Below are 14,289 nucleotides of genomic sequence, written 5' to 3' on the forward strand. Positions count from 1 at the left end.
TAGTGTGGCTAACTGCCTGCTTTGGGGGTTGGAGGCCCCAGATTCATCATCACCTTCCCCGTGCCTACATAAAACCCTAAATCCCACCACACATGCCTGTGAATATAGACACACACCACACGCGTTCCCGCCACACACAGGGTCCTGCAGAAGGAAGGCCTGCGTGAGTGCGGTTGGTAAGGTAATAATATTGGCGTGAGAACTTAGAGTTTTAATTTGAACATTTCACCTAAAATGCCATTCGGTGTGCTGGAGTGTGACGTGCTGTCACAGAATGACTTGCTTGTGATGTTGGGATAAAGGAGTGTGTCATAGCAGAGGGGGCGCTACTTGTGTGGGCCCTGTATCTATCTCCACACGCCCGGGAGAGAATGTTGTCGGGGCAGGGTTGCTTCCCGCAGACTGGAGTCTCAGGTGACCCTCGGCCCATCTGGATCTAGAGGCGGCAGTGATGAGGGCAGAGACGGGGAGGGTTTGGAGGGCGACCTGCAGAGAAAGAACCGGTCGGCATCCTCTGTGAGATTTCCAAAGGACCCACTGAGGGCTCTACTGCACACCGCCCCCCCCCCCGCCCCGCTCCCAGACACGCACTCCCTGGCCAGTCCACCACCTCCAGACAGCCACCCGCAGTCCCAACACCACCACGCGCTTCCCCAAGTTTGGGGAAGAGACAGCGAGGAGACACCCCTGCCCACTTGGAGAGAGGCCTGACCTTACTGACACTTTCCGGCCAGGAGTCAGACCCCTCAGCGCCGCCCACCCCGCCTCTGCTGCCCGCACCTGAGTTGGCGGGAACCAGAGCCCGACGCCGCGCGCCGAATGTCCCCCAGCAGTAGTGCCTCGGCCGGAAACGTCCCCGACCCGCGCGCCGGGCGGGGACGGGGGTGGACGGGCGGAGGGGGCAAGGAGGCGGCGAGGATGCACGCGGGGCTCCTGGGGCTCTCCGCCCTGCTGCTGGCGGCCGAGCAGAGCGCACGTAAGTGCCGGGCAGCCCCAGGCTGGGAGCCTGCGTGGATAACCCCTCCGACACCCCAACCCCTGCACGCTCCACCCCTGCCCCAGCAGACAACTATCCCCGCCTGCGCCCTGCAGGAACCTGCCTGCTGAGCACGCCCGTCCAAACCTGAGCGGGCGCCAAACGGACGCCGAACGGACGCGGGAGGCAAGATCCTCCTGTGGTCCTTCGATTCCCTCCTCCTACGTACATGGTCTCCCGAGCGTGGGACACCCCCCTGCCAGAAGCACCATTTTCCCCCGCGGAGGCCGAGCCCCCCGTGGATCCCTGATTCCCCTCCACCCATGATGCATGATCCCCGAGCGCATGAGACCCCTGGTGAAAGCATGGCTCCCTCTCCGCGGAGGCTCACCCCCCGCGAATGCACGTCCCTCCTGTAGATGCACCCCGCCCCACCCCGACAGATGCGTGTTCCTCCTGCACACGTATCCCGCCCCTCTCTCAGAAAGTTCTCTGGACTCCGCAAAGAGCTGCGAGTTCGAGGTGGGCTGAAGACCGGCCGGGTGCGCCCTGTTCCCCGCCCACCCCCGCAGGCCTCGGGGACTCTGGCTACTTGGAGGCCAGAGTATGGTCGAATGGGACGGGGCTCGGCATCCGCGCTGCCCTGGAGGTCTGTGGCTCCGCCCCCGGGTTTAAAACAGCCCAGCGAGGCCACTAGGGACATCCCGATCCCTTGGAGAGCCGGGTCCCCACCAGCCAAGGCGAAGCAAGATGGCAACACTTTTAGCGCCTTTCTGGTTTGAATTGGTAACTCCTTCGGTGCCGGAGAGAAGTCCTGCCTCCGCCCACTTCCGCTGGGCTCCCGGCAACGCCTTCGCCTCGGAAGGGTCCGGGGTGGGGAGGAGGGGCGAGTTAGGAGGTCACAGCATCTAAAGCACCCCTCTCCGGGCAGCGTCCCCTCCCTTGCGCGCACACGGCTTTGCCACTGGACCGAGTTGCCGCTCCGGGTTGGTGGGGTTCCTGGTTTGAACCTCGCTCTCCGCGGGTCTCCCCAAGGCTCCCGCTGTTTCAAAGATGCTCCAGGAGGAGCCGGAGTGAGCAGGTGGGGCATCGCCTCCGCCAAAAGGCGTGGAGGCAGAACAGGATCCCGAGGTCTCAGCACGCACCTGGCCCAGAAAGGTCCCCTCCTGGAGCGGCCTGGCCTCAGCGTCCCCGTTCCCCCCGCCCCCACAAAGACTCTGTGCTGGGGGCCCTGGCTGCCGCGGCAGGAAGCCTAGGGGGCAGTGGAGCAGGAGACTGAGCTCGAGCGCCTAGGAGAACTGCCCAGGCCCTGATCCCTGGTCCGGACCTCCAGGCGTCTGTCTGTAACGAGGGCCGGGCTGCCTCCGCTATGACTGGCGGCAGCGAATGTGCCCTTTTTAAACTCCAGTGTCACATGAAACGACGAGGATACCTTCCCGGACCTGCTGGTGTGGACAGACGCAGCACCGTCTCCACTGTCACTGACTGGGGAGGACAGACCCTAACCAGTGTCCGTCTCTACCCTCCCAACCAAAAACATGAAACCCACCCAGCAGTGCGCAGAGAGGAGGTTCCGCAGGGTCTGAGCGCGCCCTAGGTGCCACCTACTGTTTGCGCCTGTGATCTGCAACGTCAAACCGCGCCCTCGCAGTCCATCCGCGGCGCCTGTACCTCGGGCTCCCTAGTGCTTTCATTCAGCCTCGCCCATCTCGCCTGCCAGGTGGCTCAGCAGTTTTCGGGCTGGGTCTTGCAGACCCCTGACGGGGACAGTGTTGGCTGGTCACCCCGACTCAGTCCACAGCTCACTCACCTTCTGCCCTTCTCGCTCGCGCCCAGGCCTCTGCACCGCCGTCTACTACTTCGCCACAGGACAGCTGCTCTGGGCGTGGCTGGCGCTCTCCCTGCTGCTGCCGGGCTTCCTCGTCCAGGGCCTGAGCTACCTGTGGTTCCGAGCAGACGGACAGCAGGGTCACTGCGGGTTGGTCACGCTGCACCTCCTACAGCTTGGCGTGTGGAAGCGGTGAGCCTGATGAAGCGCAACCTGCGGGTTCTCCTGTGCACACGTGTCCTCTCCTAGGGCCCTTGCAGGGCTCAGAGGGAGCCCCAGTCTCCCAGCCCGCCACGCCCGCACCCCAGCCGCCCCACAGCTGGGGCGAGCAGGACCCCCTGCGGTAGCGTCTTCAGTGCGCAGAGAGAGATCAGGGGCCCTGGTGTGTAGACATGACAGGTCCCAACAACTTGCCAGGAAAAGGGGGCCGTCCTGGTCAAGCCTGCAGTCGGGCCCGCACCATCACCCTTCCTCCCTCAGGCACTGGGAAGGGGCGACCCCCGACCTGGGCCCGCTGGGGCTCCTGGAGGCCGACCTGTCCGCCCTCCGCCTCCTGGAAGCCCTGCTCCAGGTCGGGCCCCACCTGCTGCTGCAAACCTACGTCTTCCTCGCCTCGGACTTCGCAGACGTCGTGCCAGGTGGGTGACTCGTCCCCCTCCCCCCGGCCCAGCACTGACTGTCCCACTGCTCAAGGGGGACAGAAACGAACGCCTTATTTAGCAGCCCCCCCCCCCCCATCGAAGGCTCTCGCTGTCTGCAGGGGTGAGTGCCCTGTGCTCCTGGGCCCTGCTGTCCTGGGCCCTGGTGTGCTACGCTCGGTCCGCGGGCTCCGTGAAGCCGGGCCCCCCCCTCCGCGCCGTGGGCTGCCCTCGCCTGCCAGCAGCTGTGGAGGATGGGCATGGTGGGGGCCCGCGTCCTGAGTCTGGCGCTGTTCTTCAGAGCCCACCACGCCTGGGGCCTGGCGGTTGTAGGTAAGCTGAGCCTGGGCCCCGGAGTCCATTGCTGCCTGCAGGGCTGCCCAGCAGTTCGCGCCTCACAACAGCCTCCCACGCTGGTCAGCGCCAGTGGGTGTCTGGGATCACAGGGAGCCCCCTGCCCTGGCGCTGCGCCGCAGTGTTCCCCGCGTCCGGTGACCTGTTCCAGCCTCCAGGAGCCCTCCACTGCACTGGCCGGGCTTGGGACACCTCCCCTGACCCCAACCCTCAGTCACCCTCAGTCCAGCCTCACCCACGCCCTGCCTGGCCACGCGGGGGCGCTGCGCGGCCTGTGTGCCCCTGTGTCCAAGCAGCGGCGCCTCCTCCGGTCCTGGGAAAGCGCTCGCAGAAAGGCGCAGTGGCCTCCTGTTCACGGAGAACGGCGGCGCCGGGAAACTCCTAGACTGGGGCCCAGGGCGGACGTGGACACACTTCACTTGTTCACAGAAAGGAGAAATTTTTGAAAGAAAGTGGGTTCCTAAAGAGAGATTAACTCTTCTAGTCACTTTTTGATATTCAGCTCAAACTCCAGTATAATATTATTCAGTTTAGAACTAGGAATAAAAAGTGTAGCTGGAGCCCTGGCCGGTGTGGCTCAGTTGGTTGGAACGTCCTCCCATAACCAAAAGGTTGCAGGTCTGATTCCTGGTCAGGGCACCGGCCGAAGGTCTTGGGTTCAGTCCCCAGTTCAGGAGTGTAGGGTCCCTGGTCCAGGTGCTGACAGATGGGAGGCGACCAGCCGATGCTTCTCCCTCACATCCATGCTTTTCTCGTTCCCATCCTCACTTTCTTAATCTCTAAAAGCAATGAAAACATGCCCTCGAGTGAGGATAACAAAATAAATAAAACTGTAGCTGCCCAGCAGACAGATCTCACAGCAGTGATTGAAAAATAGTGCGCCCTCAGCTGCTGAGGCACCTCTAGACCAGGGGGTCAAACTCTTTTCACCGGGGACCACATTGGCCTCAGGTTGCCCTCAAAGGGCTAAATGTAGAGCTCCTTGCCCATACTTAAGAAGTAGTTACATTTATACAGTCCTAAAATTACACTCAGCCCTTTGAAGGCAACCTCGAGGCCAATGTGACGCCCCGTGAAAATGAGTCTGACACCCCTGGTCTACACCCTTTCTGGAACTCCAGAGCATAGTCGCAGGGTGTCTGGTAAATGTGGCAGAAGCGGTTCTCGGTTTTCTCAGCCCCGGATTAGGTCAGCTGCCCTCGATGGGGTTCAGATGAACAGAGAAAACACGCACACTTCTCTGTACCCCCATCTCTTTGGGGCTGATGTCTCTTCCTGGAGCTGAGGCAGGGTCGTGGGCTCAGAGAGGCAGCCATGAGGCCTGGGTTCCTGCGTCCTTGCCCCGCTCCCTCCCACCTCCCCGCCAGGGCCCTGACTTCCCGCCTCTCTCCAGGGGCCCACTGGCTGGTGATGACTTTCTGGCTGGTGGCCCAGCAGAGTGACCTCGTGGACAGCACCTGCCACTGGAGGCTGCTCAACCTGCTCGTGGGGGCCGTGTACACCCTCTGCTACCTCGACGTCCGGGACGGCCCTTCCAGGAGCAGGACGGCCGCGTTCTACACGGGGAGGACGGGCCTCGCTGGCCCTCCCTTCTCTGCATACAGAGCCATGCGGGTATGAGCGTGTGTGTGTGCACAGGTGTGCACGCACAGCGATTTAAGAAGGGAAATCTCAGTTTTAGGAAAACTTCTGAAAAGGGTTAGTGTCCTGAACAGGGACGCTGGTCAGTACCCTGACCCCGTTTCCCCCACGTGGCTGCTGTATCCAAAACTGGGGGTGTTTGGCGACGTTCTTCCGCCGCTCTGTACGTCACCCCATCTGGGAAATACAATCACAGTCCTGCTGTGAGACGCTCACCACGTCCTCGTGAATCCACTCAGTCGTTGAGCTCCAGCCTGGAGGGAAGAGCCCGGAGGGGATGTGGCTGCCCCTCCTCGCCCAGGGCAGGAGATGAGCTGTTTGCCGCCCAGTGACCTGAAGGAAGAGGCAGAAGGTGCCCACGAGCTGAGAGAGCAGCGACGCCCGAAGCCCACGGGCCTGCCGTCCGTATCAGTCCCACTGGGCGAGCAGAGGTGCTCTGACTGGAAGGTGCGAGTCAGGCTGCGGACGGCAGGGAGGGCCGTGAGGCCACGTGCCTCGGAGCACAGGCACCGGACACAGACAAGCTGGAGTGGAACCCCAGACCCGCCCGAGACCCTCCCCGGCTGCTGTGGGACCAAGACTGTCACCTCTCTGAACCTGCTTCTCGTCGGCACGTGTGGGACAGGGCTGCCCACAGCGGTCCTGTGGCCCTTTCGGGAAATCCACCTGCCCGGGTCTCTACGAAGATTAAAGGAAGAAATACACAACTTGGCCCCAAACAACCAGCAAGTGGTGGGCACTTTCCTGCTAATAAAGACCAGGACACTCACTGGGAACAGGCACACCAAAACGCTGTCGGGAGTGAACGAGAGGGGCCGGGAGGTGGGGGGCGCGGTCCCCTCCCACAGGGCTGCGTGACCCCATCGGCCCTGGGGCCCACAGACCAGAAAGGCTGTGTGATGTTGGGCGAGTTCCAGAGCCTCGGCCGGCCTCCGCCTCCACACCTGAGAGTGAGAGCAGTAACGCCCTCCCGTGGGGAGAGGGTGAGTTTGTTCCTGGCCGGGCGCCACGCCGATAGCAGCGTCCCAGCCCACAGGCACCCACTAGTGACTGACATGGACGGTTGGCTTTGTCGTCCCCTTGCAGAAGCAGTTTCCCCTCCGCTGGTGCCCACGTGGGCCCCGATGACCCCGAACTGACTGGGGAAAAGTCAGGTGTCTGTGGCATTCGTTCCAGTCGCTCGCCCCTGCCATACCTTTGTCTCCACACCAGCTGCCGGGAGTTGCAGAGGCTGCCCCACGTGGAAGGGGAATGATCGCTCCATGGCTTCCTGCTGTCTTGTCGTTGAGTCACTGGGTTAAGAGTGATTACGTGGGAAAAACAGGAATTAGTACCAAAGTCTAGAGCCGCATCTGCAGGGACGGCCATGCTGCCCGTGGGTGCAGCTCGCCGCAGGTGCAGCACAGGACAGGTGCAGCACAGGACAGGTGCAGCACAGGACAGGTGCAGCACAGGACAGGTGCAGCACAGGACAGGTGCAGCTCGCCGCAGGCACGTCGTCCCTCAGCCCCCCTCCGTTTGACTCACAGACTCCTTTGGACTCGTCCCACCCCACTGCATGGAGTCATGACCATCCGCCCCAGAGCCAGAAAAGTGGACTCAGGGCTGGCGGGGGACACTGCCCAGGCCAGACTCGGGTCTCCTACCAATACCTCTCCCCTCCCCCTGTGTCAGGCCCTGTCACGCGGCCCTTTCATGGCCTCGATGTTCCCTAACAGGCTCTTGCCTGGTAGAGAGACAGGAACCTGGATCCCAGCAGAAAATCATGCCTTTGGGGCTAATGGTGTTGTGTTGGCAAGGAAGAGCAACCCCTTCTGGGGGAGGGGCGGGGTCCAAAAGCAAACGACCGCAGGACCCTTTTTCTGAGGAGGATGGGCCTGGTGGGCTGCTCAGCAGAGCCCTGGTTTTCAATGGCTACTCAGAATGTCTGGATTATGTCTATTTTAATTATTTCAAGACGTTTATGTTTTATTTGAAAACTGGAAAGCAACGTAAATAAGCCACCTGCTGGGAGGGACAAAGCCCGCGGGGTCACCCGGAAGGCGCCCCTGCTGCCCCCTAGTGGCCACAGAGCAAACGTAACGTTTAAAGAAGCAAAAACTTGGAAGAAATGCTGGTTAGTTCTGCGAGAGTGTGACTGGCTCACTGGAACCCACTGGCACAATGAGCTCTGCAGACACCTTTTGCTGTCATGTCATAAAACAGACACATGCATGCAGTTCACACGAGCATGTGGACGATACAGAGCAGGAGATGAAGTCTCTCAGCACCCCCAGACTTGCCAGTGGGAGCCCGGGCGCCCATGGGCTCGTCCCTGCTTGCCCTGCACCTTTATGGTCCTGCAGGCACCTGAACCAGCTGCCCCGAAGACAGGGACAAGCCCCCATTGCCAGAGAAGCTCTCAGACCCGGGCCCTGTCCCCAGGAAGCCCCTACCCAACTGTGAGATGGGCATGTCCCCGAGGCCAAGTGCTCCTGGCCGGGGAGGTGACGTGCCCCTTGTCCCCTAGGTCATGCTGCTGGAGAACAGCGTCCTGCTGCTGTTGGCCACTGACTTCCTCCAGGGGGCGTTGAGGACCAGCCTATGGGCCTCGGCGGGAGTCTTGGCGGGATTCCTGATCGGTAAGAGCCAAAGGGGCCTATTTATCCTCTCCACGGGCAGCTGACAGTACAGAGAAAAATGTTTCAAAACGGTGCACAGCAGAGGAGGGAAGGAAAGAAAGGGAAGAATACAGAGATTGCCCGGATGTGCCCGGCTGCGAGCACTCACAAGACTCACGGGTCCGGGTGCCCTGGCACACCGGGAGCCTTCTGTCCCCAGGGCAGGGCAGGGGCAGGTGCCAGCTGGAAGCATGACCTCTCCTTGGGATGGTCCCATTCTCGGGAGGTGTCACCCAGTCCCCCCACTGCTTCTTGTGTTTGCACACTCTGATTCAGAAACACACCCCCCACACCTTCCTAACATGTGCCCCATGCCCAGTTTCCCACCAGGGAAGTATTTTCTTTCTCCTGTTGACTCGGAGCTCAGGGAGTGGAGCCAGGCCGAGGGTCAGCGCCGGCTCAGACAGCCGCAGGGCTCACAGCCAGGCCTGCGGCGCTGCCCGCTCCCTGGAGCTGCCGGAGCCGCGACTCCCACGCGGTCAGGAGGGAGCCCTCAGTGGGAAGATGGCGCGTGGATGAGCCTCGGCAGGACACAGGCTTTCCGTGGCAGCTCTGCCTCTCATCCTGGGCTCCCCGGGCAGACTCTTATTGCGCACCCACTGCATGGCCACAGGGCCGCACCCGAGAGCCTGGGAGGGGTGTGGCCTCCCCACAGACTATCGTCACCGCATCTGGGGGTCAGGGCTGCGCGATCAGGACCTTCACTCCCTTTCTTGGCCTCGGGTGGGTCGCTGTGAAGGTGACACCCTCTCCCTGTGTGGTCGACCTCAGAGTTCCCAGCAGTGTATAGAGAGGGTTTGACCAGGGCCCACTGTGCAGCCAACCCTGGGGGCACAGGGATTTGGCCTCCCTTCCCCCAGCTTGCCTGCTACTCACCCTCACCCCCTAAGGAGAGGAGGCGAGGGGATGCGGTTGGGCTCCTTCCAGCCCTTCCTGGCCCCTCCAAAGCTTCCCCCGCACCATGTCGGGTTTCATGCTGTTTATGAGGAGGCCCAGTCCAACAGGAAACTGGAAATAACGTGGGTGGTTGCTGGAACGCGCTGTTATTCCATAGTCAACACTTCTGATCAAAATAAATTAACCCGACAACAATGCAATCAAGATGTTTGTGCACAGAGGAAGGGCTGCTGCCGCTCGTGGAAATTCCTCGATCTGGGGTTTCGGTGGCTGCCTTCGACCTCTGCAGGGGCCTTGCTGCCGATGCCTCACCCGCCCGCACCCCCGCCTGGCAACCCCTCCACGCATGTGTGAATGGTTGAATCCTGAGTGTAGTTGACCCAGTCATCTGAGAGCAAAATGAGCCTTTCTACCAACATTTCCACACATATGCACATGCACACACGTGTGGACACACGCACGCACGCACACAGAGTACTGGGTTGGAGCCCTCCTCCAAGATTTAGGACTTAAATGGTGTTATTACATTGTTAAGTTTAGAAACACCGGCAGCTTACGGCAGCTGGAACCATCGGTTCCCCCCTAAGACCCAATTCTGGTCTCCAACAGTCGTCCTGTTTTGGATCCCAAATCATGTTTTCTACCCCAAACGCCAGAGCCGGAGCATGGCAGGTCCCGGGGAGGTCGCAGGGCTCGGAGAACAGAACCTGCGCTCTTTTTCTTCCTTCTTTTCCAGGCACTGTCTCGCTGGCCACTTACCACAGCCTGCTCCAACCTAAACGCACAGACATCCCGCAGGGCTTTGTAGGGAAGCCCTGTGGCGTCGCAGGGGGTGACACACCAGAGAGAATCTACTCCCCCGGCCTCCGCTCTAGCTGAGGAGAGGCCGGGGAGCCCAGGCCAAGGGGAAGGGTATGAGCTGACAAGCCTGGAGGAGCCCCCCAGCCTGCAGTGGGTGCCCCCAGAGGCCGGGCTGCCAAGCCAGGGGGCCGGGGGAGACTCTTTCTTCAACCACCACCACTGGCTGCTGCTGAAACTTGCCCTGAAGACAGGAAACGTGTCGAAGATCAACGCAGCCTTTGCCGAAGGCCCGGCTGGCTACCTCTGCTCCCCTGCGTGGGGGTTGAGCCAATGGGACAACCAGCAGAGGAGGAGGACTCGGTCCTCCCAGCAAGAGCCCCCCTCGCCACCCCAGGGTCCCCTGACCTTGATGAAGGGCTTCGAGCTTCCAGGTAACCTGAAAGCAGGGAATGACACGTTGGAAACCTCGACTTACATCTCTGTGGACAATGATGATTATGACAAAGCTCCTATCCAGAAGCCATCAGCCACCCAGCAGGAGGGCAGCCTGGGAGAAGGAGTGGGGGCTGTTTCTCCAGCGCAAGAAGGAGGCTCAGGGGGGCTGCAGAGAGGTGGGGAGGAGACCTCCACACTGTATTTCAGTGCCACAGCTGAAGTGGCCGTGTCCCCACACCGGGAAGGTGTGCAGGCCACACTGACGCAGACACTGGGAGAGGGTAGCCCTGCTCAGCCGGCCACGAAGCCCTTCCCCGTCACCATGGCCAACATCAGCCCGATCCTAGGCACCGGCCTGACCAGAAGGTTCCGCCCCAGCGCAGTCCTCCCTGGTGGAGTGCTGGGTGGCTCAGAGCGTGGGGAGGAGCCGGAGCCTACTGGGGACCTGAATGGTCCTGCCACAGCCAGCGCTGGGATGTCCTTGTCCGAAGGGAGCCTGAGGCCCACTAACAAGCCCCGCCTCACGTCCACCCCCAAGGCAGAGTCCACTCCCAGGGGCTGCAGTGGGCAGGAGGCGAGAGTGCTCCTGGGACCGCAGCCACGGTGGGGAGTGCCGACAGGTGGGACCACCAAGCAGGTCCCTGGATGTCCATACAGGAGAGCTCCCACTCCGACCCCCGAGCCCTGGGAGAATCACCGCCCTCTTGCTCATCTGGGAAATGGGGGGGCCGGTGGAGGTTATTTCTGAGATTCCCCTGCAGGCTCCACTGGCCACGAGTCTGAGTAGGAGACTGTCCTATGCAGAGGGAGCAGGAAAGAGCCTCCAGCCAAAATCACCTGCAGCCTTTCGTGGGCTACACAATCTCTACTGTGTTGTGTTGTTCGTTGTGGCTTCTGGGAAGCCCAGAGGTAAAACCCAGAGTCTGGCTTTACACACGTTCTTGTTACGAGTAGCTTCTCCTGACATTCATGATTGTTGATCTGTGTTGAAACGTGTTCTGGTGGCATTATTTTGTGAAAGGCGTGGTAAGAGGACCTAAGCCCTCCCGGAAGCGGATGGGAAATGCGTCTCTCCAATCGGCAGCCCGTCCGAAAGCACCCAAGTCTCCCCTCGGTCTCTGGGCCGAGCTACAGGGTGTTTTCCAGGTAAATGCAGGGCCCTCCTTCCCGCAGGCCCGGCTGGGCTCCTCTTTTGCCCTCCTGACTAGGGGCGGCTTCCTTGGCCTCCAGGCGTTTCCTCCGTGAATGTGAGCGCCCCTCTGTGATGTCAGCTCATCCAACAGGAATGGAGTTAACGTCCCTTTCTGCTCACACTCCATCTCACACACATCTGTTCCCTGCAGACCAGCCCTCCTGTCGCTTCCGAAAGCCTTCCCTCTTAGCTGGTGGCTGACGACCCATCCTCACCTGCTGAGCGGAAGGAAGGCAGCCCACACGTGGGGGGCTGGGTGCTGGTGGACTTCCGGCCTTTTCCAAACACCTCTGTGTTCAGGGACAATATTCGGGCCCCAGGGGGAGTGCAGCCCCGCTCATGCAGACAGGGGGGGTGGAGGTGGGGGGGCAAGCATTTCCTGCAGCAAGCGGACAGGGCAGTCCCATGAGCCAGGGCAAGGCAGCAGCTGAGGGTCTCTGCTGGGACAGGTCAATGGGAAAGGAAGAGAGCTTGCTGAGAGAGCGAAGAGTCTTCGTGGTGACTCACTGTGCTGCCATAGCCTATCGCCCCCACCCCCACGTCTCCCCCAAACAGGAACCAGACCCTCTTCCCTGATTCCTGCAGAACCCTACCCCACCATGGCCCTGGGGGACCGTCCCCCGACCTGGCCCCCTGGCCTAGGCTTCTACTCCACCAGTCTTTTCCTCTAGTGACGGCTTCCTAAACTTGACTGAGCTGCCCCCCCCCCCCCCCCTGAAGGCTAATGAAGGGCACGAAGCTTAACTTGGAGCTCAGGAGTCAGCACCTGGAAGGGCTCTTTCTTCAGCTGTCATCCCTGGTGAGGCCTGGCCTGGGACGGCTGTTGGAAACCTCCCAGCAGCACCCCTGGAAGAGCAGGGCCCCAAAAGGGGCCCAGGCGGGCACCTCTGCTCCCCACCGAGCCTTTTCTCGTTTCTCTGAGTTGCGTCTGAGTGGTTCTCCGGCCGCGTGCTAACACCCGGAAGTCCTTCCAGCACCAAGTGAGGGTTTTGCTTTCAACCTTCGTCTGCTTGCTGTCTTTAAAATAGGCTGATATTTCCCAGCCTGAATCTGATTCCGTTTTCCGTAGTATTTAGGATGACCAACCATCCTGGTCTCCCAAGGCTGGGACGTTCCCTGGGATATGAGCGCTTGGGGCTGAAACCCAAGTTCAAGGCCCATCAGGACAGCTGCCACCCTAAGGCCTGTTAGCAGGACTCACGTTTTCTACCTTCCTTGGCCACCGAGTCAGAGAGCAGAGTGAAGAGTTCATGGTTACGAATCTGGGAGAGAAGGAAGTCTCCTGAAATAGCTCCTGCACCCCCTCCCCGCCCACCTTTCGAAACTCAGTCTGACTGATGTGCCCCTTGCTGGTCATGACCCCTAAAGTCAACACAACCGCCAGCTTCAAGCTCCATGGTGCCAGGAGAGACCCCACTCAGCCGTCGGAGCTGCAACCCAGAGTTTTGGTTCACATCTCTCTGGGAGGAATCTCCCATGGAAAAACACCATGGAAAAATCCAGGACTTTGACCACACAGAAACATTCATTATGGCAAAACTGTAATTACCTCGTGGCCCGTCAGGGTTTCCATTATGAATGGGACCTACGTCTCCGCGGAACGCGATTCTTTCCAGCTGGAATTGGCCGTGGACAGGTTTCCAGCCCGCTGGGGAATTTTCTGGGCCGTTTTCAAATTGGCACAAAAGGGGGGGAGGTGAGGAGGTTGGGAACGGAATAAACAATACGGGTTTTTGTTCTTTAAGCTGTAATTAAGAAGACAAACAAACAAAACACAACCAATCAGGATAATTGAGGATGTCACAATGACCCTTAAGGTTTGGATTTAAAGGGGACCGTTTGTCTTTAACTGGCTTTAAGAGGTGGGGCATTTGATAAAAGAACGGAGACTTGGAATTTTTCATTCTTCTACCTGAAGTGTGCTCAGCCAGGGAAGTGAGGAGCTGGGTTCACTGCATCTTGGAGGGAAGCCGTGTGCGGGGGAGACCAGGGTGGCCCGTGAGACCTGGCCTCTCCTCCAGCTCTTTCTCCAGCTCATTCTGTGACTGCAGAAAGCCCCTCACCTGCCGGGGCCTCAGGTTCCTCATGGGGGCACCAGGGACACTTGTAGCTGGCCAGTCACAGAGCTCTGGAGTAAGCCGAAATGGCCCTGGGGGCCAGCTGCTAACCCCGAGACAAGGCCCCTCTGTTCTTCCCCGACCCCCCAGCTGCCCTCCAGGGTCCTAGAGTCACCGTGCAGTCAGGGCCCTGTGTCCCCTTGACCATGGAAGAAGGGACCCACCTCCACCCTGGCTCACCCCACAGCAAATGCATACTGTATGCCCTGGAGCTGGACCCTTGGCTTCACTCAAAAGTGTTGCAGGCACTGCTGCAAAGCCCTAAAACCACCGGCGGGGGGAGGGGAGGCAGCCTGCCACAATCCCTGACTCTGTGAGGCAGGAGGGGCAAGCCCTCCCCCCACTGCGTCCTGCGGGTGGGATCAGAGGGTCTCATCCGGCCTGGTAGAGTCACCAGCGAGAAAACAGCCTTAAGAAACGATGCGCAACCCAAACAGGAATTCCAGGAGCACTGAGTCTGTCTCCCCTCTCCTCTCCAGGACTTCCAGCCAGAGGGAAGGGGAGGACCCCACCCGGTGAGGGGTGGGGAGAACGTTTTATTTAGCTATGCAGACCCCACGTTCCATTCTCGGTGGTCTTAAGGGTTTTCCGCAGCGTCAGGAAGTGATGTGAGTGATCTGAGCGGCGGAGGTGGGTGGACAGTGTCCACATCGAACTGAGTAAGGTTATGACAACGGGCGGGAGTTTGAGTCCTTGGTGTTCAGTAACTGCTGAAAGGGGAGCTGGCTTCGTTTTGACTTGGGACTGACA

General features: G+C 60.5%; 1 protein-coding gene across 1 annotated transcript; it reads left to right on the forward strand.

The window, feature by feature from the left end:
- Positions 1-868: 868 nt before the first annotated feature.
- On the forward strand, positions 869-12,093 carry XKR5 (XK related 5). The gene is given in 10 exon segments (XM_037063398.1): positions 869-976; positions 2,813-2,996; positions 3,285-3,442; positions 3,565-3,647; positions 3,649-3,775; positions 5,190-5,374; positions 7,947-8,058; positions 9,731-9,842; positions 9,844-10,793; positions 12,008-12,093. Coding segments are annotated over 10 exon segments (2,055 nt in total). The 5' UTR covers positions 869-918.
- Positions 12,094-14,289: the final 2,196 nt, after the last annotated feature.

Source organism: Sturnira hondurensis, unplaced genomic scaffold (assembly GCF_014824575.4).
Source record: "Sturnira hondurensis isolate 20B ecotype Veracruz unplaced genomic scaffold, ASM1482457v3 Scaffold0014436, whole genome shotgun sequence".
In the NCBI taxonomy this organism is placed as follows: Eukaryota; Metazoa; Chordata; class Mammalia; order Chiroptera; family Phyllostomidae; genus Sturnira; species Sturnira hondurensis.